Here is a 24030-nt window from a genome sequence, read left to right as displayed (position 1 = left end):
AGGTATCACATAGCATTTCATATCATTGTTAAATTAAGAGTGTAAGTATATATTTCTAGGTCACCATTCTGTGTATACCAGCAGAGTTTGGCTGTGACACAAAAGATCAGGATTTGTTTTTTTCCTGTGAAAATTTTTTAAATCAAATCTAGAACTCCATGTGTTTTTCATGCCCAACTGCTAGTAACCTAGGGGCCCTTTTACTAAGCTGCGTAAGTGTCTACGCGCACCCAACACACACCAAAATGGAGTTACCGCCTGGCTAGGGTTACCATATTTTGTCCTCTGAAAAAGAGGACACATGTCACGCCCCTGCCCTGCCCCTGCCCCACCCACACCATGCCCCTTTCATATCCTCACCCCACCCTTTCTCGCTCTCACCCAGCCCCCTGTCACATATTCCCCTCCCCTCAGTCACTTCCCCTCCCCCGGGTCACATATTCCCCTCTCCTCCCCTCCCCCCATCACCTCCCCTCCCCTTACTTACTACCTACTGCCCTAGTGGTCTAGTGACCTCTTAGGGGCAGGAAAGAGCCCCCTCTTTCCTGCTTGGAGCGCTGCCCTTGCCCTACATCCTGTTGGTGTGACGGATTTCGGGATTCAAAATGGCTGCCGAGAGTCGAAGCGGCCTCACGAGACTTCAACTCTCGGTGGCCATTTTGAATCCCGAGATCCATCACAGCAACAGGATGCAGGGCAAGGGCAGCGCTCCAGGCAGGAAAGAGGGGGCTCTTTCCTGCCCCAAAGAGGTCACTAGACCACCAGGGCAGTAGATAGTAAGTAAGGGAAGGGGAGAGGAGGGGAGGCTAGGATAGGTCCGCTGCCCGCCCGCCCACCCATTTGTCCAGAAGTCCGGACAAACGGGCGGACTGGCAAAACCCGCCCGGTCACCCAGACATGTCCTCAAAAAGAGGACATGTCCGGGTAAATCCGGACGTATGGTAACCCTACACCTGGCTACCACGTGGCTCTTGCAGTAATTTTATTTTTGGCGTGCATCCGATATGCGCAGATGAAAATTAATTTTTATTTTCAGATGTGCGCCAAGTAGCATTTGATGTGCGTAGGTTGTTACCGCTCGGTTATCGCGTGAGACTTTACCACTAGGTCAATGGCTGGTGGTAAGCTCGCAGACCCAAAATTAATTCGCGGCAATTTTGATTTTGCCGCACGTCCATTTTTGGCAAAAAATTTTAAAAAAGGCCTTTTTTACCGGTGCACTGAAAAATGGATTGGCGCAAGCCCAAAACCCGCACCAACACTACTGCAAACCATTTACCAGTGCACCTTAGTAAAAGGACCCCCTAGACAGCTTCAACCATGTGTGTACTGCACACATAAAACATCCCTATTTTCCAGAAGATTTCCGGAACAAATAATATGTCTCTTTGAACATCCCTCATTTCACAGAACATATTCCTCCTTTCTTCTTCTACTATTCTATTGGGAAGACACAGGTTCATTGATTTAAACACCTAAAATGCTTTTCATAGCTTGTACTAACCTCCTGCATGAATAGCAACAGAGCCCAGCAGATATGGAATCCGCTTGTGCAAAAGATAACAACTCAGGTTCCCCCTGGTGGAATTGACCTGGGGAATGGTCACCATCGAAAAGTCAGGGTTGGCTTTGCTGTTTGAGTCCCTTGGGATTTGCTCTCCATTCAGCGTCCAGACCACATCAGCAGAACTTATGCTGCTGTTCAACAGAAGACACGTAGAGTTGATTTTGCAGGAGGCGCTCATGGCCATGCCCAGCTGAACAACCTGGGGGCTGGTTAGAATGCCACAGCTGTCCCAGAATGCATCAACCCCTGATTAAAAATAAAGTTTGAATAGGAGGAGAATTAACTTTGGGGAATAGCATGGTAAATGAAAACTCAGGATAACCCCAGCTCAAATCCCTTAATTACATTCTCTCACCACCGATCTTGGAAAGTACTGAATACATCAGCTTTGTTAAAATAAAATTAAACTTAATGGAAAGTGTAGGATGTAAGCTTGGGGAACCTGTCTTTGTGCTTGTCCTGGCATTTTTCAATAAGGAGGACATCTAGCACAGGAGAAGTTATAGAAATAGCTATCCCAATAAATAATTAGTAAATGATCATAAATAGCTCCAGAGGGTATGCTAATAATAATAATAATAAAAACTTAATTTCTAACCCACTATATCCTGCTTTTCAGTCCCTAAGCTTTACTTATGCAATAAGGCCCCACATTCCTCCTCATCCCCTACAGGTCACCTCTGAAAACACAGTATTTTTTCCTTTAAAGTGTTACCCCTGGATTCTATAAAAGTCGCCCAAATTTGGGTGCGGATCCCAGATCTGTGGGCAATCTAATTAGTTAATGAACTGATGTTAATTGGCACTAATTAGGACTTATTTGCAGATTAGCCTAAGCACTAATCTATAACGCTGCACACTTAAATTTCATAACGCACAACTCAAAAGGAGGTGTGGTCAGGGGAAGGGCATTGGCGGATCAGCACATTCCCAAAATTTATAGAGTTATAGAATGGGGTCATGGTTTCTTTGATCCAATTATTATTAGGGGATGTGAGATTTGGTCTGCGTAAGCAAATGTTATTACATTTTCCATCTTCTAGGGTTAAGGCTAACAGGCTCTTTTCATCTTCTTTTTCATACCAAGCAGCAATGGTATAGAATTTGCTTCCTTATGAAATAAGAAGGATACAGAATTATGGACTGTTTAGGAGGGTTTTAAAAACCTTTTTATTTAGGAAGGTTTTTTTGGATATTTAGGTATTATTTTTGGTTTTGTTTAAAATTTGATGTTTTAATCTTTGATATATGGTTGTATGGATTTCCTTGGTAATCTCCAAGCTTCGTCTTAGTTACCCGCACTGAACCCGTTAGGATAGTTGCAGAATATATGAGCCAGAATAAGATAAGATTTATGCACCCAACTGCCTTTAGTTGCGCACCAGCATTTATACCTCACACCCAAAGTTGGGCATTGGAAGCGCCATTCTATAAAGGTTGAGTAGCGCTAAGCGAACTTTACAGACTTGGTGCTTAGCACGGATCTTAACGGCACCTAACTTTCGATGCATTTACTGAATCCAGTCCTTAATGTCTATGAGGTCCTTTTACTAAGGCGCGCTGAAAAATGGCTTGCGGTAGTATAGGGGTTTTGGCTGCGCACCGATCCATTTTTTAGCATGCCTGTAAAAAAGGCCTTTTTTGCCGAAAATGGACGTGCGGCAAAATGAAAATTGTCGCGTGTCCATTTTAGGTCTGAGACCATACTGCCAGCCATTGACTTAGCAGTAAAGACTCACGCGGTAACCGAGCAGTAATGACCTAAGTGTGCCAAATGCTACTTGGCACACATCTGTTATGCGCGCCCAAAAATAAAACAATATTTTTCAGATGCGTGTATCGGACGCGCACCAAAAATGAAACTACCACAAGAGCCACGCGGTAATTGGGCGGTAACTCCATTTTGGTACATGTTGGGCGCACATAGACGCTTACGTGGCTTAGTAAAAGGGCCCCTATGTTTCTCCTAACCAACCGTACTCCATATAGGATAATTCAAGCTAATCTTTGAAGACAAATAGGAGGAAATATTTTTCACTCAAATATGTTTTCACTCAAAGAATAGTTAAGCTCTGGAACTCATTGCTGGAGGATGTGGTAATGGCAGTTAGCATATCTGGGTTTTAAAAAGGTTTGGACAAGTTCCTGGAGGAAAAGTCCATAGTCTGTTATTTAGGTGGACATGGGGAAGCCACTGCTTGCCCTGGGATTGGTAGCATGGAATGGTGCTACTAATTGGGTTTCTGCCAGGTACTTGTGACCTGAGTTGGCAGGGCCGTGCCTAGGGTCTCTGGCGCCCCCCTGCAGACTATCAGTTGGCGCCCCCCCGTGTGGCATCTCCTTTTTCTTAACGCGGTACGGTATGGTTTATTTTTTAAATTTAGAAATAGAACTCGACCGCCAGCGCCACAGCCGGCGCGGCGCCCTTGAAGGCAGGCGCCCAGTACTAAAGCCATGAGTCACAACAAATATAATAAACTCAAACAAAATCTAGTTGCACAAAATAATAGTAAACTTAATAGCACATAAACGAACAGCTAGTCCTATCTGTCAAAAATGTCAACTGTATGAATGCAGTGGTTGCTTGAGCATCACCACTATAGCACAAACTTGTTCAAGCGTGTCCAGGAAAGAGTACTGTCAGCAGAGAGTACAAACTTGTTCACTACGTCCAGGGAGACGTACTGTCAGAAGAGAGTTTGGCAAGTTGGTTTGTGCTTTGTGTCCCCCCGCCCGCAGACTCACAACTGCAGGAGCTGCGGTTGCGTGGACACTACAGGCCTTCCTCAGGGCGGACCCTTCCCTCCCCCGATACCCACCTTGTCACACATGGAGCCCACATTGGCTGTGACAAGCAGCAGCTCCACCCCACGGCCCCCCATCCGCTCCTGGTCTTCCTCGACTCGGTCAGAGTGAGAACTTGCCACACCGCAAGCAACACCTGCCCTGGTACTAGTTCAGGAAACAGCAGCAAGGAAGCAAAGGCCGCGCCTTCCCGCCCGCTAAGCAAAGCTGAAGAGATAAATCGCGCCCCTCACCCCGCTGCTCGCTGAGCAGCTGAAGAGATAGATTCCCCACTTCACTTACCCGGGTGTAGAGCTCGCAGGCGGACATGTCTAGGCGCTGATGGGGAGGGAGGGAGGAGAGCCAAGCCCGAGCGCTGCGTGTGGGAAGGCAGCAGCACATGCGCATAGGCGCCGACGTGCCAACACGGTATGGTATGGTTTATTTTTTCAATTTTGAAATAGAACTCGACCGGCAGCACCGCAGTTGACGTGGCGCCCTTGAAGGCAGGCGCCCCCCTGCGGTGCTTACCCCGCTTACTGGGTTGGCATGGCCCTGTCAGTTGGCCACTGCTGGGGGCAGTATTCTGGGCAGAGTGGAACATTGGTCTGACCCAGTATGGCTAGTCTTATATTCTTACTTTTTAAATGGTCCCCCTAGATGCAAATGTATCTGCAGACCTATCTTATTTTCAAAAAGGAGAGCACACATCTTCCATCTGAAATCTGTGGAAACAGCCATCTATTTTCAGATCTAATCTACACTTGTTATGTTATCATCATGCCCAAAACATGCTCCCAGGAATGCCTTCTCTCAGTCTAGCTAAAAGCATGTGCACTATGGAAGCCTACATGGATTATAAGTACGATTGTGGTGAGGGAATAAATTTCAGGTATTCAGACAATTATATTACTGCAGTGTATTCGTTCTGGGGCTCTCAAAGTACTGTTTTACTTAATTGAAATGTTAATATTGACGGTCAAGCTCCATTGGCAATGGCAGTGTTTAAGATCAGCTTCCTAGCAGTTATTCAAAGACCAGTGAGGATGCTGTTGGTTGTGACACTCTAGGACTAATGAAGTTTTATAGCGTCTTTTAGCTGTTCAATATTTTTCATTTTGGAGTCAAATTTAAAATTTAAAAAGGAGATGGGGAGGGGAGATGATCTCTGCATACCAAGTAAAAATAATTAACTCTCAGACAACTAAGTAAAAATACGCATCAATCATACATATTTTGGATGCTTGGAAGTGTGCAAAAAAAAAAGAAAAAGAACTGCATCATGGGATCTTGTTGACTGTAATGAAAGCAGCAGGAACAGTTACTAGATACTGTGCTAACCTGTGATCCAAACATTTCAGTGAGATCAAAATCCCTCTGCACCTGTGGTGCTTCCTTACCTGGGCAAGAGATACTAATGGGAAGGATGCTATATATCATGGGTATCAGCCACATTGTGTACGACTGGCTGAGAACGTGAAATATAAAACAGCGACTCAGAACATGATGGTAGATCCAGTCTGCCAATCCTCACCGACTGCTCAGCTCTGCAATCCCTTCCTCTTCCTCAGAAATCCTCTGTGCACGTCCTTAAAAACAAAACAAAAAAACCCTCACTTTTTCCACATTTGACTTCAAGGTGAGTTACAGTCAGGTACAAGTTATTTCCTTGCCCAAGTGGAATTGCAATCTAAGGGGCCCTTTTACTAAGCTGCATAAGCATCTATACAGTTTGTACCTGAGGCAATGGAGGGTTAAGTGACTTGCCCAAGATCACAAGAAGCAGCAGTGGGATTTGAACTGGCCACCTTTGGAGTGCAAGACCGATGCGCTAACCACTAGGCCACTCCTCCAGCATTTGAAAATGGGCCCCCTATCTACAGGAACTACATAGAGCTCTCATTCTATATGAAATAGTTCCCGTGGGCAGGCCTTGATTATATACTTTTAACTGCTGGTTGCAGTACCAGAGCCATCGTTGGGGGGTGGGGGGGAGGGAAGGGCAGCTGCCCTGGGCCCCACAGCTCCAGAGGACCCTATGGTCCAGGCATCCCTTCCCCCTCTCCCCACCACAGTCCATCTCCTCCTCCTTTCCCAATCTTCTTTAAAATGTTATTTTCCTTCTCAGAGGGTGCGGCAGCCATTTTCACAAGCTACCTGCGGCTGCCCCTAAGCTTTCCCTCTCTGCTGTGATCTACCCTCTCTGATGCAATTTTCTGTTTCCGCCTGGGTGGATCGCAGCAGAGAGGGAAAGCTTCGGGACAGCCGGAGGCAGCTTGTGAGGATGGCTGCTGTGCCGGGGCCCCTCTGAGAAGGGAAATAAAAATTTTAAAGAAGACTACAAGGTGTGGGGAAGGGAGGGAGATGCCCGGACTGTGTAGTAGCAATACAGGTGGGGAGATTGGGGGAGGGGGGATCAGGGATCAGGGGCCCCTTCCTTAATTTCTGCCCTGGGCCTCGCGGTGTCTAAAACTGGCCCTGTGCAGTACACAGGGTTTAAAAGATTCTAGCTAGAATTACAGAACCTGACTCCCAGGGTTAGGCACAGATCAGTTACATAACTTTTAAGACACTCAGGATTTTAGTTTTACTGTTTTGTGCCTGTACCATAGCTGACCTAATTATGTTTATTATAGTCATATTTAGAATATTGTGAACAGCACAGAGACAATGACCTCCATAAAGTAATTAAGCAATTAAATATTCCAATTACTTTAGAATTTATAGCCGTGCAGAAAGAAAAAGACAACCACCAGCAACACATTTCAGTAATATTTTTCTGCCTTAATTTCCCCCTGTAATTAGCACAATAATATCATCATAATATCCCATGGTAGTATCTCAGAATGTTTGTTTTATTAAGGAGGAAGGCAGCTGGCACACCAGGGACACTGTAAATCTCTTAGGGCCCCTTTTATAAAGCTGTGGTAAAAGGGGACCTGCGGAAGCATCGGCTCGTGGATTTGCCGCATGCCGAGGCCTCCATTTACCCCAGCGGGTAAAAGGACTTTAAAAAAAAATGGAAATGGCTCTGTAATAAGTGTAACACTTGCCATGTGGTCATTTCCAGGGAAGCCATAACTGCCTCCTATTTAGGAGCTGGTAAGGGCTCCTGTGCTAACCCAACGAAGTACTGCCAGGGAAGCCTCTGGTGCTAAAAAAAATAACACTATTTTTTTTCAACACAGCAAATGGTGTGCATTGGGGGCAGGCACTACCATTGGGCTCCTGCAGTAGCCCGGCGGTAGAGACAGATTGGCGCACGGCAAAGCGGCAGTACATGTACCGCCACTTTGTAAAAGGGGGCCTTACAGATCTAAGGAAGCAGGGCCTTGTACAAACAATTTCTAACAATTAAACTTGCATACAGTTAAAAGAAAAAAGCACTCATAGCAACCCAGTTTGATGGTGGAGATGGTGGAGACAGAAGGATAGGACAAAGTTAGAAGCAGGGGCAGACTGACCATTTGGGAAACCGGGAAGTGCCCAGAGGCTCTCGGGGGCCCATTGGCTCCCTGCCCACCTGCCCGCTACTGCACACTACTCCGAGCCTCAGTGGGCCCTCCCTAGGCCCACCTTGATGTACCCTGGTGATCTAGTGGCCTCTGCAGAGCGGAGGAAAGAACAATGCTCTTTCCTACCCGCTGCCGCTATTCAGCCCAGCATCACCGTGTTTTAAAAATGGCTGCCGAGACTCTCGGGACCTGTGAGACTACTATGGGAAGTCTTGGCGCTCATTTTGAAAACACGGTGGCGCTGGGCAGAATAGCGGTAATGGGCAGGAAAGCATGGGGTTCTTTTCTGCCCCCGAAGAAGCCACTAGACCACCAGGGCCCTTCAAGGTAGGACCGGGAAGGGCCCACTGAGGTTCGGGGGACTGTGGTGTGCAGGAGGGGGGCAGCAGCTGCGGTGGTAGGTGTGCTGTAGTGTGGGGGAGGGGGGTTGTGTCATCATGGTGGTGGGGGGAGAGGTGGTAGCAGGCAGTGGCTGGGGGGGGGGGGGGCCCAATGACCTGCAGAAGGTAAAAGAAAACGTCTCTCACACTGAGAGTGTAACAACTGGTTTGGTGTGTATATTGGTAGCTTTTTAGACACATAAATTGGAACCATATCATGAAAACCTTAAAAACATAGTAACATAGTAGATGACGGCAGAAAAAGACCTGCACGGTCCATCCAGTCTGCCCAACAAGATAAACTCATATGTGCTACTTTTTGTGTATACCTTACCTTGATTTGTATCTGCCATTTTCAGGGCACAGACCATACATGTCTGCCCAGCACTAGCCCCGCCTCTGAACCACCAGCCCCACCTCCTCCCACTGGCTCTGCCACCCAATCTCGGCTAAGCTTCTGAGGATCCATTCCTTCTGAAAAGGATTCCTTTATGTTTATCCCACGCATGTTTGAATTCCGTTATCGTTTTCATCTCCACCACCTCCTGCGGGAGGGCATTCCAAGTATCCACCACTCTCTTGCCAGTAGTCCTTAGTTAAATTTAGGATGGAGCTGTTCCATTAGGTCTTCTGTTCTTGGCATGGGACAAGCATCAAAGCAGAATTCTGCATTGACCTGCCTAAAGTCTATACAGAATCATATAGAGCCATCTGGTTTGGGCACCAGGACTATGGGACTAACCCATTTGCTTACTGATTCTTCAATAATGCCTAAATACATTTCAGCCACTTTTTCTACATCTTTTTGCTTTGCTTCTAGTAAGCAGTACAGTTTCTGACTCACAATTTTCCCTGGCTGAGGTGCATGCAGCTAGGCAGAGGGGATAACACATCTTGAAACCTACGTATAAGGTGTTCAATTTGAGATTTCTGCCTAGATATGAAAGGGTCTCCTATTTTTATGGGGTGCTCTGTCATAATCTACACTAGTTCCAGTCCTAGATCCTCTTCCTCCTCTACAGTTTCTGCCCCTAAAACCTCCCAGCATACCTAGGGTTTTAATATGTTCACATGGAATACTTGGCTCTTATTCCTCCCTTAGTTAACCTCATAACCTACTGACCCTACTTGCTGTTTCATCCAAAAGGGCCCTTTCTATTGAGCCAGTAGGTCATTAGCTGCGGTGGGTAGTAATACTAGCAGCTGGTCTTGAGGTTCAGATTCCTGTTGATAAACTTTGTTAGGTCTGGGCTTTTCCCAAATTCTCCCAAGCTGACCTAGCCACTTTTTTCCTACTTTCTCTTTTTAATAGTTGTACATATTCCACTACAAAGTCAGCTTTTGGTCCTCCCTGGTCCAGACCTCCTGGACTACCTTTAATAAATTCCTGGGTTGTCATCCAAACATTAGTTTGAATGAGGAAAATCCCAGGGGAGCTTGAGGGACTTCTCTAAAGGCAAATAGCACATTGGGAATTCCTGTGCCCCAATTCTTGATATTCTCATTTGTATGAGTTTTTTTTTTTTGTTACCTTGTGTATTAGGCGCTGATCAAACCGCTCCACTAATCTGTTGGTCTGTGGATGATATGCTGCAGTTTTTAGAAGTCTAATACCGAACTTCTTCCAAACTTAACATGCTGGACATGAAATTGGTCCCTCTGTCAGTTAATAGCGCCCTCAGGAAGCCTACCTTGCAAAATAAGGCCAATAGTTCATAGGCTATCACTTTTCTCCAAAGGGGAATCTTGTTGCATAGTTGACCATCACCAGTATATATTGGTGACTAGATGCCCTGTAATCTAGTGGCCCAATAATGTCCACCGCTACCTTATCTATGGGTCGCTCCACTATTGGCAGTGCGATAAGAGGACTTTTTTTTCTGGGAGTCCCTGGGATACCTTTTGGCATTCTGGGCATGACTAGTAGTAATTCCTGACATCCTGATTAGACCTATGTCTGTATAATTTGGTCCATAGTCCTGTGTTCCCCAAAATGGGCTGCTAATGGGTATGCATGTGCTACCGTTAGCAGGGTCTCTAAATAGTTTGGGGTTCATCCATTGATTTTTGTTCCCCTTGTTCTTCTTTCCTGTCAATTTGGTACAACAAGCTATATAGTTTAACAAAGTAGGGAAAAGGCTTCTCTCCTGTGGCCTTCCTATTATCTTATCCCAGTACTCCCTAAGAGATGGGTCCTTCCCCCGTTCTTTGTGAAAATCTATAGAACCACCTCATTACTTCTTAGTTCAGGGTCTCTGCTCTCCCACAGGGAATTAACTCCTTCCAGTTCTCAGCCCTCCTGGTCACCTTACTTTTTTTTACTCTTCCTTGGACCTTTTATGATATCTTGGGTGGCAAACTAACTTCCTCAGACTCAGGAGTGGAGTAATCCTTTTCTCTTGTAGAAATACAGGCCTCCTTCAGAGCTAGGATTCCCTCCATTCCACTCCAGTCTCTTCCCAAGATCAAGGGAAATGGTAACTTCTCAACTACTGCTATCTTCAGTGGGTGAGTCTCCCCTTCCCATAGGCTGGTTCCCATCTTACATCTCTATGCACACATCTCACTTGCACAGTCACCCTAAAAGGACCCACCCCTAAATGATGTGACTACTTAGGTTTTTGACATGACAAGGCAATGAAATTACTTTACAAATTGGTAACGTTGTAAAATCTTCAGATGATACATCAACTGAAACCTGTTTTGAATGAATACAGCTTATTGAAAGTAGTACATGCTTTGGTGACCAGCAGGATAGATTACTGCAATTCTCTTTTACAAGGGCTAAGACCAGTTTGCAACAACAATTATTCTGGTCTGTCCCCTTTTTGAAAAGTTCAGGCTCTAAACCTTCTCCTATAATTTTCCACTGTAAGGCCCAGTCTATCTTGGATGGACTATGTGACCTCTTTAAAGTCCAATGCTTCATGGCATCTAATGCCCTATTGGCTGCCTATGGCTTCCTCAGTAAAACCTTTCAATAAATTATTAATCAGGTACTAAGGCAACACCAAGATACACCAATGCATACATTGACAACATGGTGATTTTCTCACTTTTGTGGGAAAATCATTTAACGTACTTGACTGCAGTATGTGAATCTCTCAGACAAATAGGTTTAACAACCAATCCAACAAAAAAGTATTCATTAGGCCAGAGGGCGGTCCAGTATTTGGGGCACTGGGTGAGAAATAGTTGGGGGAAAACCATGCTATCTACAGTCTCACAAAGAAAGAAGCAATTAAGAGCTTTCTTAGGGCTGGTGGGTTACTACTGCAAGTTCATTCCCCAGTTTTCAGAGATAGCTGCCAAACTTACAGAATTAGTAACGAATTCCTGACCCAATAAGTTAATCTGAGACAATCATGCAGATAAAACATTCAAAAACCTCAAAGGAGGCCCATTGAGTCTTTGTGATATTACCTATTGGGGAGGCATTTTACCGACAGACCATGTCCCATTGAAATGGTTAGGCTTCATAAAGAATAGTAATCTGAGGCTCATGTGGAGCCTATGATTTCACGGTGGAGCATAGGGCAGAAAAGAAACAATCTAATGCTGACTATTGTTCAGGGATAGGGGAGGAATTCACCCAGAAGACAGTCACATATAAGAGTCCTTGAAAAATGGAATGAGGTATATGACAGAGTTTACATCCCACCACAGAAAAAAGAAGAAATCAACCCTACGCACAAATCCAAGAGAACAAAAAATGTAGAGATGGACATGTAGCCTTCCACTAAAGTTCAAAACAAGGCTCTCAAAAGTGAATATGAATGTATTTATTGAAGCACCAACTGTAGAGGACTCAATATTGAAATACTAAAGGACTTGACATGGAGTCGTGTTTCGGTGTACAAATGCCTGCCTCAGGAGTTATGCAATCTTATCGAATCCTTCTCTATTGATGGATATTTGGAAAATGCCCGTAAGGGGACATCAATTGATAGAATGAATGAATGTCATATAGACAAACACTGTGGCTTACAGAATTGGCGAGACCTCTCCAATTCTGCTGCCATCAATAGAGAAGGATTCAATAAGATTGTATGACTCCTGTGGCAGGTGTGTGCATGCTGAAACACTACAGGTGGTGCTTCAATAAATACATTCATATTTACTTTTGAGAGCCTCATTTTGGATTTTATTGGAAGTTTACTTATCCGTTCCTACTTTCTTTCTTCTCTTAGTGTTTACATCTCATCAGGTAGAGAAACTCAGGGGCATGGGGAAAAAGGTGAAGGTGGAGACTAGAACCCAAAAATCCACTCCAATCCTCATAGGACTGGCATACCGGACACCAGAAAGTCAATCCCTGGGGAGAAAAGCAGGAAAGGGAAATCATCTGGCCCATACACACATCAACAGTTCCTACCCAGATAAGTCCCACAGAGACAGATCTTCAGCAGCACTATCCAGACAGTGATAGGGGTGGTCTGAGGATGGAGATAAGAGTTACCTGGGTAACAGCAATTTAAAGCACTGCTATCTGGACAAACTCTCTGAAAAGCAGCGAACATTACCGCCATCCAGATAGTGATGGCTGCCGCTGAATAGGCACATACCTGGCCCTTTTACTAAGCCGCATAAGTGTCTATGCATGCCCAATGCGTGCCAAAATGGAGTTACCGCATGCCTACCACGTGGCTCTTGCAGTAATTTCATTTTTGGTGCGAGTCTGATACGCACGCCCAAAAAATAATTTTTATTTCTCTGCTTGTATCGGGCGCGCGCCAAGTGGCTTTTGGTCATTACCACCCAGTTACCGCGTGAGACTTTACCGCTAGGTCAATGGCTGGTGGTAAGGTCTCAGACCCAAAATGGGCGTGTGACAATTTTCATTTTGCCGCACGTCCATTTTTGTCAAAAATAAAAAAGGCCTTTTTTACAGGTGTGCTGAAAAATAATTCTGCGCGCGCCCAAAACCCACGTCTACACTACCACAGGCCATTTTTCTGTGCACCTTTGTAAAAGGACCCCTGAGTTAGTACTTTCAAAGGCCCCACCCCTAACACACACCTGAGTACTTTCAAAGGCCAGTGTGGTATCATACAAAGCTGAGTCCCAGAATCCTATTTTCTTTCTTCCTCTTCTGGTCCTTCTTTTCTTTTTTCCCTCCAATGTTCTCTGCAGGAATCAACTTCACTTATTTTTCCTGTACTGCAATGCTTGAAATTATTTCCCAAAACTCCAACAGAGAAAGAATAAATAGTGTTTCTCTAGTTGTTCAGCAACAGAGTCTTCAAAAATATATTACATCCATCTCAAAGCAGTGGTCTCGTGTCATTTAGGTTTAATACATTGCAATTAGGAAGCAATTTCTAGTAAATTATAAAAAAAATTGTGACAAAGCTCTTGTTCTTATAATAAATTACTTATAATTGCAATCTGATTCAATATTATTTCTACCTGGGGTCTTTTTCAAAGAACTACTTATGCTACTGTTCATCCATGCTATACGTTCACCGTAAGTTAATTCACCATGAATAACTTAAGACTGACTGTCGTCTCCCAAATATTAATGAGAGCCAGAACAATAATGATATGGTAATGTGATTAATCATTTCATATGGTATGAAACAGGTTAGCTCTGTGTTAATGCAATTGAATTTATTTATTGCATTTGATATACCACTGAGGCCTTCACGTAGGGATACAGTGGTTAACAAGGACAGGGGCCCTTTTACTAAGCCACAGTAGGCTCTATGCATATGCAGTGAGTGCCCAAATGAGACTACCACCAGGCCAGTGTGTCCTTTGGTGGTAATTTCAGATTTGGCGCGTGCCCATAACGCCCGGCTGAATTATTTACTTCCTCCCATGTGCGCAGTTTCTGGCAGTAATCGGCAGTTGGTACATGCCAACCGGTCACTGCGCGTGTAGCACATGAGCTCTTACCACTAGATCAATGGGTGGCATTAAAGGCCAAGGTCAGTTTTAGATGCGCACTGGTTTCAGTTTTAACATATGCCCTTTTCCCGTCACATGAAAAAAAACCCCTTTTTTGCAGACACGGTAAAAACTGGCTCGGCGCGCACCTAATACATGCACCTACACTGCCGCAGGCCACTTTTTACTGCGGCTTAGTAAAAAGGCCCCACAATTTTCTATACATGAACTAGTACTGTCCCTAATGGGCTCACAATCTAAGTATATATTGTACCCGGGGCAATGGAGGGCTAAGTGACTTGCCCAGGGTCACACAGGGCTGCAGAAAGGAATTGAACCTGGTTCCCCAGGATCTCAACCCACTGCTGACCGTTAGTCAGCAGTGGGAATGAAACCCAGTTTCCCAGGTCCACAACCCACTGCACTAACCATTAGGCCACTCTTCCACTCCAGATCATTGCATGTAAATTGACCGACACCAGTGAAGAAACTTAACTGGTTTATGTTAGCTATATTTGCAAATATTAAATTATCATAAAAAGTTCCTAACCCCCCCCCCCCAAAAAAAAAAAACAACCCTGCAGATCTATGGAATAACCTTCCCCTTCCCCAGTTAGGACTCAAGCAGTTTTGCATTATAGCGCTATGCTGTGTCGGCTGAAGTCCAGATCAATTGTTTACCATGCATTAGAAAAAGTCTAGAGACCAAACACACTGCCAGCGTAATAGGTGCCAACAATGCAAAATGATTGGGGGGTGCTAAACGGAATACAAATTGTCCCTTCTTGGACACAGTGAAGGAGACTGCTAATCCATTGCCCCAGGTACAAATAAGTACCTGTATATGTAAGCCGCATTGAGCCTGCCATGAGTGGGAAAGTGCGGGGTACAAATGTAACAAAAAAATAAATAAATAAATATTAGGGGCGCTCAGCACCCACTGGCACCCATAGAACTGGTTCTTATGACCATAATGTTTAAATAGCACCAGTCTCAGGGATCTGTACTAGGAATGGTGCTATTTAACATATTTATAAATGATCTGGAAAAGGAAATGACAAGTGAAGTGATTAAATTTGCAGATGACACAAAACTATTCAAAGTTGTCAAAACACATGTGGATTGTGAAAAATTGCAGGTGCACCTTAGGAAACTGGAAGACTGGGCTTCCAAATGATAGATGAAATTTAATGTGGACAAATTAAAATGATGCACATTGGGAAGAATAATCCAGATCATAGTTACCTGATGCTAGGGTCAACCTTAAGAGTCGGCACTCAAGAAAAAGATGTAGGTGTCATTGTAGACAATACGCTGAAATCTTCTGCCCATTGTGCAGTGGCAGCCAAAAGAGCAAACAGGATGAAAAGGAATTATTAGGAAAGGGACACAAAATAAGACAAAGAATATTATAATGCTTCTGTATCGCTCCATGGTGCAATTTCACCTTGAGTATTACGTTCAATTCTGGTCACCAAATCTCAAAAAAGATATAGCGGAATTAGAAAAGGGTCAAAGTAGAGCAACCAAAATGATAAAAGAGATGGAACTCATCCCATATGAGGAAAGGCTAAAAAGGTTAGGGCTCCAGCTTGGGTAAGAGACGGCTTAAATTGTTGAGACAGGCCTCCATTGTAGTGGACTATAGATGGCTAAATGTAGAATTTTTTACGTTCTATATTGTAAAATTGAAATATTAATCTTGATTTCCTTATTGACATACATATAGATAACAATGTAGGATGTAAATTGTGATGTTAAGTTTCCCAACTTTTGGAAATCATCTTTTCTGAATCAAGATGTATCTTGAAATTATTGTAAAACTTTAAAATAAATAAAATAAAATAAAAAAGAGACGGCTTAAAGGGGATATGATTGAGGTCTATAAAATCCTGAGTGGTGTAGTACAGGTAGAAGTGAATCGGTTTTTCACTCTTTCAAAAAGTACAAAGACCAGGAGATACTCAATGAAATTACACAGGAATACTTTTAAAACAAATAGGAGGAAATATTTTCTCACTGAAAGGTGCCCAAACTGCCCAGATGACCACCGGAGTGAATCAGGGATGACCTCCCCGACTCCCCCAGTGATTACTAACCCCCTCCCACCAAAAATAAGTACTTTAAAAACTTTTTTTCCAGCCTTTAAGCCAGCCTCAAATGTCATACCCAGCTCCATGACAGCAGTATGCAGGTCCCTGGAGCAGTTTTTAGTGGGTGCAGTGCACTTCATGCAGGTGGACCCAGGCCCATCCCCCCCTACCTGTTACACTTGTGGTGGTAAATGTGAGCCCCCCAAACCCCCCCAAACCCCACTGTACCCATATGTAGGTGCCCCCCTCACCCATAAGGGCTATGGTAATGGTGTAGAGTTGTGGGGAGTGGGTTTTGGGGGGGATTTGGGGGGCTCAGCACCCAAGGTAAGGGAGCTATGAACCTGGGAGGTATTTTAATGTTTTTTTTTTAAATTTTTGAAAGTGCTCCCTAGGGTGCCCGGTTGGTGTCCTGGCATGTGAGGGGGACCAGTGCACTACGAATCCTGGCCCCTCCCACGACCAAATGCCTTGGAGTTGTTCGTTTTTGAGATGGCTGCCTTTGGTTTCCATTATCGCTGAAAACTGATGCCGACCATCTCAAACCCGCCCATCTCTGACATTTGCCCGGGCCCAACCGTATTATCGAAACAAAAGATGGCTGCCCATCTTTTTCGATAATACAGTTGGGACCGCCCCTTCTCGGATCCGTCCACGGAGATGGCCGCCCTTAGAGATGGGCAGCTCCTTTCAATTATGCCCCTCCATGTCTCTACTTGCCATGCCTACATTATCACCAAATGACTTCCTCTAGGAATCCTTCCCCCCCCCCAAAAAAAAACCAAACAAACAAAAAACAAACCTGGGTCTGCAAAGAATTAGACAACCCAGTTTAAGGTGTTGCAAAAATTATTTTCTCCCCTTGCCCCACTTCAAGGTGTGCCATATTCTACCCCATGGCTCCACTTCAAAGTCCTCAATATCCCTACCCCGATTCCTAGTAGACCTGCTGCTTTCAACAGGTTCAGATGGGAGCTACTTCAATCTCCCCTCCCCCACCCCCAGGGATTCAACATTGGTGCATCATTCAAGAATGAGAAAGTCATCAAGTTTAAACATGCTCCATCAAATATAATATCTAACTAGTTTCCTACTTAACTATCATGCAATGACTTGAGCAAAGTACTGTGACTCTGGACATGTCACTTAACCCTCTCCCAAGGTACAAAATAAGTACTCATATATAATATGTAAACCGCTTTGATTGTGACCACAGAAAGGTGGTATATCAAGACCCATCCTCTTTCCCCTTTCCCTGGAAAAGTACTTGTCAATTTCAAACAAACAGAATTTACTGTACATTGATTAAAAAAAAAAAGTCAGCAGTGATGGCAAAAGAAAATGAGAGAAAAGAAACCCGATAATAAAATTAGGCAATTCATTTGAAAAAAAGAAAAGATTAATTCACACCTATGCCTGGAAATGTCAGATGTATCAGATTGCTAGCAATTAGTATTTGAACCTTAAAGAAGAGTGAAAAACTTCCCACTGAAAATTCAGATAAGGGTGGGCCTTAGATACAGCAAGACAAGAGAGAAAAGATTAGAAATAAACCATTTCAAATCATTTTGTCAGATTACACATTCTCCAATATCAATGTAGCAAACACAGACATTAGAAAAGAACTAGATAAATGAAAACCACAAATATCTAGCATATGTCAGTCTTAAGTCTGCAACGCTGGCACTGTGCATTTGCTCATATATGTCCTCTGGCAGTTTTTAAATAAAAAAAAATCATGCAAGAAAAGGATGTTTGGTTTGGAGCTAATCCCATGGCAATGAATAGCACTGCCATGTGAAGAGCCTGGATATGGTTAGTCTTCTATTTCCTGGGCCAGCCAGGGTTACAGCTCCTGATGGGGAGCCCCACTCATGCAGTAGTGACACCTAGTGGTCAGACTTAGGGCCCATGATTACAGAAACTATAGGGTATAGTACCCATCTGAGGACTGCCACTACAGTAACAGAGAGGGCAGGGTTTGTGCTATTTACTTCTGTCTAACATGTTTGCTTTATTACAATTGTATGCATGTTTACATTGTTCATGATGACTTTGAGCCCGGGAAAGGTGATCCAGGGAAAAATCTTTGGGTGGTTAACAATGAATGCTTATGAGATTGGATCCCAGCCTCAATTCTGAATGGAGTTGGAAGCTCCAAAAAGAAGAGGAAAATATTTTATAGTTTATTTTGCTCACATTGATTGTGATACGTATTTGGTTGTATGTTGCTGGGAGTGTTTTGTAAGTGATCTGCCAAGTGAAAAATTGAAGCAAATAGCTATCCTTTACCTCTACCCAATACAGGGATATTTAGCTCCATGTACACAGTGTCTGGCAAAAAATGGGATCCTTCCCCCCAACATGTTCCAAATAACACAAAAACGTCCTACTGCAGCAGAAAATTCTGCCTGGAATTGGAGACATTTCTGAGCATTTTATTTTTCAACAGGATGGAGCTCCAGTGCATTGAGCTCACAAAACAGTTGAGCTCTTAATTAATGAAACCCTAGAATTCATTCAGCCAACAGCTCAGTGGCATCGAAGACTTAGTGAATGTGTCAAGGCTGAAGGAGGACACTTTGAACACAAATTATGAATTAACTAAGAAATCACCCCCCCCCCCTTGGTTTTAATAATGTATTTTCAAAGGTATGTTAACGCCTATATTTCGACCCAAATTGGGAGATGAGCGTTTTTCTCACAAAGGCACCCAAATCTGTATAATCAAAAGCTGATTTTGGGCGTTTCCAACTGCATTCCGTCGCGGAAACGAATAAAGTTGACAGGGGCGTGTCGGAGGTGTGTCGGAGGCGGGACTGGGGCGTGGTTATCAGCCGAGAGATGGGTGTCTGTAGCTGATAATCGAAAAAAAAAAAAAAAAAGACGTTTTTACCGCGATTTTGGGTCACTTTTTTTGGACCAGTTTTTTCACAAACAAGTCCCAAAATAGTGCCCCAACTGCCCAGATGACCATTGGAGGGAATCGGGGATGACGTCCCCGGACTCCCCCAGTGGTCACTAACCCCCTCCCACCAAAACACCCCCCACTTTAAAAACTTTTTTCCCAGCCTGTATGCCAGCCTCAAATGCCGTACCCACCTCCATGACAGCAGAATGTGTTCGATCCTCTCACAGCCTTTCCCTGGGTCAGATGTAGCTCTCGGGTGCAGTACAGGGTCACATCAGCATTGCATTGTGGTGGGTGTAGGGTATTGGGCTCCGTGATTTCATTAGCTTGTGTTACAGTCTCACGATGTTGGTAGTTGGTAGGCTCTTCTCCCATGATGCTTTTCCCCCTGCCTACTGGGTCAGAGTGTGCCCTGTTGTGTTTCCTGTTGTCCATGCGGTAGTGGCCATTTTTGTAAGCCAGTTTTAGTTCTCTTTCCTGTGTTAGCCACGTTAGACAACTTAGTTCTTACCTTGAATGTGGCTGAAAGAGGGCACTGTACAGCATTCTGCCAGCTCTGACCTACTGCTAATCTCAGTACCAGGGAGACTCGTTGCCAGTGGGGCACAACCTCTGCATTTAACTGTGAGTAAATGTGCTTATTCCAATAAAGGACGTTTTCAGCAAGATTAGTGTTCAGGTGTGAACTGCTGTGCCAAGGTTATACAGCAGCAACAAGTCCTGTCCCTGGAGAGATTAGTCTTTAGGTGTCAACTGGTGTGCCAATGTTATACAGCAGCAACAAGTCCTAGAGGCCTGCATGCATGCAGGTCCCTGGAGCACTTTTAGTGGGTACCGCAGTGCACTTCAGCCAGGTGGCCCCAGGCCCACCCCCCCCCCACCTGTAACACTTGTGCTGGTAAATGGGAGGCCTCCAAAACCCACTGTACCCACATGTAGGTGCCCCCTTCACCCCTAAGAGCTATGGTAGTGTTGTACATTTGTGGGTAGTGGGTTTTGGGGAGGGGGTTGGGAGCTCAGCACCCATGGTAAGGGAGCTATGCATGTGGGAGCTTTTTCTGAAGTCCACCGCACTGACCTAGGGTGCCCAGTTGGTGTCCTGGCATATCAGGGGGGCCAGTGTACTACCAATCCTGGCCCCTCCCACTACCAAATGGCTCGGATTAGGATGTTTTTGAGCTGGGCGTTTTTAGTTTCCATTATCGCTAAAAAAAACAAACGCCCAGCTCAAAAACATCCATTTTTTTGAAAATACAGTTCGGTCCGCCCCTTCACGGACCCGTTCTCAGAGATAAACGCCCATGGAGATAGGCGTTCGCGTTTGATTATGCCCCTCCATGTGTATGATCTGCAGGCTGAATTATTATGCTGACTAAAATAGTGACATGAAAATGTTTGAATATGTTTCTAAAGAAAAAGTCTGTAAGAAATTATTAACCAGGTAGACTTTGTGGAAAGCCATTACTCATCAGTGAAAAGAGCAATGAGAAATATACCTACTTTTGGAATCCGCTGGGCATTTGTCACCTGGATTGGCCACTGTTGGCTCAATGGGCCTTGGTCTGACTCTTCATGGCTTTTATGTTCTTTAGGGGAAACCAAGACGCATACCATTTGCATGGAGGTAGGCAAATCCCCTTTTTCTAATAGATACTAAAAAGGTTTTTCCATGGGTTCAACTAACAAGTCTCTAAAGACTTTATACAATTTTGTTGTGAAGGCCATCTAGACCAGGAGCTTCATCTAACTTTAAAGCTTTTAAAGTTCTGCAAGTTGAGAGCTTCTTTATTATATAATTATCCTTGCTCGAAAGTATATGTTGATTAATTGGAGACAACAGGACCCTCCAAACCTCAATCAATGGTGGAATTGATTCCTCATGAACTCAGAGATTATGAAGAGATTAAGAGTTAGCAGGTAACATCCGAACAGTAGGTAACATCCGAACAGTGTGCTGGGGTGGGGAGGCAAGATTTCCCAGGCCTGGCCTCCAAGGAGAGCCCTGCACAAGAAGGTTCTGCTCCTTCAGTCTCTCCTGCTCCTGTGTGTTGAGACCCAGGTGATTGTGTTAGCATGTTAACCCGGGTCCTGGCACATAGGAGCAGAAGAGTGACAGACCAAGGGAGGAACAGATGCAGGAAGATAAGGGGGCAGGGCAGCAGCAGCCCAAGTGTGTGTTTGTGGGGGGGGGGGGGCAGTGGCTGCAGCCAGCCCCGACTCTGTCTCTTGGTGGCCCTGATGCCACACAGAGTACAGAGCTGGATTTTGAGCTATTGAGGCTCTGTGGAGAAAGCTTGCTTTGCAGGAGATGTTTGCAATCATGAAAAAGTTCAACTTACTTTGTGCTCAGGTATGGTGTTTTGTATACCATATTTGATGAGGAGACATGTGTCAGGAGGGTGGGATAGGGAGGTTCGGGGTGGGAGGGGTTTTCTTGTTTAGATGGATCCTTTTGGATGTTTATTAGTGTTCATGCGACTTTTGGTGATTGTTGGTAGTTGTTTTCTGTTTGCAATCTATCTATCTATATAAAGGTGAACACCCATTTCTTAATCTCAATCTTTATTTTTATGGGGTGTGTGAGCTTTCCTGTTTGTAGTTTGACCGGGTACATGTTTTGTTGTTCGGATTCTGTTGCAGTTTTGTTAAGTATATTTTTATTCTGTAAACCACTTTGATTGGCTTGTTTATTTAAGTGTTGTAGAAATAATCACCCCTACCTACTCTCCTCTCCTCTTTCCTCTACACATTAATTAGTTTGCTTGCTTTAATTTTTTGTCTATTAGATTGTAAGCTCTTTGAGCATGGACTGTCTTTCTTCTATGTTTGAACAGCGCTGCATACGCTTTGTAGCGCTATAGAAATGCTAAATAGTAGTAGTAGTAGTAGTAGTACTATCGCTTCTGTCCTTTTCAGTGCCTTGTTCTTCAGCGAGACAAGGCAAGTTCAGTTCTTGAAGATGGTCCTATTGATAATGCCTTCATCCCTATGGGGCGGTGTGAATAAGAGTATTGGAAAAATTGAGCAAACCTGCTCTGGATAGATTCAGAAATCAGTCAACCATTCCCCCTAGTCACCTTTAAGATTTTGTATGATTTTGATATTTCAGTGCTATAGTCTACTTGCCTTACTTCCTGATTCAAAATGGTTTTAGCCATACTTAATTGATGATTAATTTGTTTTGCCTGTAATGCCCTTAATGCTTCTCTAGCTTTGGCGGTGTTTTAAAATTTCTGGTTGCAAGTTTCATTTATGTTCCGTCTCGCATAGCTATGACTTGATGGAGCTCAGCAATTTTTTCCTTTTTTTGCCTGAAAGCCCAGGCAATCCATTTCCCATGCATGACCAACTTCATGCAATCCCCGACATTCTTTTGCACTATTTTCTCATTGTCATTAGTCAAAAATACTTGTGCATATTCCTCTGATCCCTGATCTGCAGTCAACTGAGATGTGTGCAGACTGAATACACCACATAGTTCTCAAGAATAGCTGAATCTGAATGACAGTATTCTTTCCAACTTGAGTCAAAATTTGTCAACGACTAACACCAGGTCCATGACTATAGACTTATGAATAAAATTGGATTAAATTGTTCTTTTTGGACTGCTTTATAGTACTGATAAAACAATTCATGTTTTTGAATAGAGATAGGTTAACTATTGCTTATGTTTGGAAGATGAACATGTAGAATAAAATATTTAAGTAAAATACCATACATGCTTCTCTGTTGTTATCAATAAAATAATAGAGACATCTCTGATCCATCAGCTTCAGCCATGCCTGATGTCACTCTTGGTGGTGGTGCCTGAATCATGGGCACCTCTTTCACCATGTTCCCTCCAGAAATATGGAACCTCTCCTTGGTTGGTTGGTAAGAAGTCCACCTGGGTCAGATGTCTGCTGTACTGAATCTCTCCCAGGTTGTACTTTTAATTCCTGTTCAGACCCCTGCATCAACTAAGAAGGTGACCTGGAAAAATGTTCCTTCACAAGAGTTACGGCAGTGCAATTTTGCATCTGAAAATTGGTGATACAGGTCACAAGATGAAAACAAATGTAGAATTTACCTCTTCAAAATGAAGTCAGGTTTCCCACTGTGTGCTGTGAGCCATCAGGACAGCTCTATCCTATTTCAGTTTTAAATTAACCAATTGTAAATATGGGGGTTCAGGACTGTTTTGGGGGAGAATTATTGGCCCCCTCTGAGCCATCACAGGTAGACAATACCCATATCCCATTGAGGAGTTATTACAGTACCACTCTCCACTGAGTACAAATGTCTTAATAAAAAGATTTATATTTATTCTGCCTTTTCATTGGATATCAACGAAGACTGCCTTAATGTATTACTGCCAGAAAATCTTCCTGAAATAATGAAGCACTGCGTGAAAGACCTCTGATGGCTGCTGCAGGTGAGCAGTGTTTCCTTTCACTATAGAGATGGCAATTACTCCATGCATGGTTAGGAGACCCTATTGTGCTGTTAAGGACCTGTACAACATGTACCAGTACGGAGAGATTGCTCTATGCACATAAATTATGGGTAGAAAAATATATTCTTATAGCAGCATAGAGTTCAAGGGGACTCTTTGGTTGCCTTGTAAGCAGTGGGAGACTGTTGTATTAAGGACAGAGAAGAATGAATATAGAGGGTAATAAGGGAATAAAGAGGATAGGGTGAGTGTGGAAAGTGTCAACAGTTTGGTTATTGAAAAGTAAAGCAATCCCTATTAAAAGTACAAATGGGATTGTTGCTTATGATTCTTCACTATGCTACATGCAGCCATTTGACACCACCTACTTATGTCCTGCCTAAAGCAGGCATTTGCAATTTCATCCCTCTAGCTTTTAAAAATAAAATCTTAGAAGTAAGAGATAGCGATGCTGAT

General features: G+C 43.9%; 1 protein-coding gene across 1 annotated transcript in view; it reads right to left on the bottom strand.

The window, feature by feature from the left end:
• Positions 1–24030, bottom strand: part of LOC115480931 (granulocyte colony-stimulating factor receptor-like) — a 70033-nt gene that overhangs the window by 41531 nt on the left and 4472 nt on the right. Inside the window, exon 2 of the mRNA XM_030219916.1 lies at positions 1505–1813. Coding sequence (XP_030075776.1) covers positions 1505–1813 — 309 coding nt within the window. The remainder of the gene's footprint in view (positions 1–1504; positions 1814–24030) is intronic.

The sequence above is a fragment of the Microcaecilia unicolor genome, chromosome 11 (assembly GCF_901765095.1).
Source record: "Microcaecilia unicolor chromosome 11, aMicUni1.1, whole genome shotgun sequence".
In the NCBI taxonomy this organism is placed as follows: domain Eukaryota; kingdom Metazoa; phylum Chordata; class Amphibia; order Gymnophiona; family Siphonopidae; genus Microcaecilia; species Microcaecilia unicolor.
The sequence above is the reverse complement of the archived record's forward strand: the minus strand, read 5'-3'. Positions and strand labels throughout refer to the sequence as shown.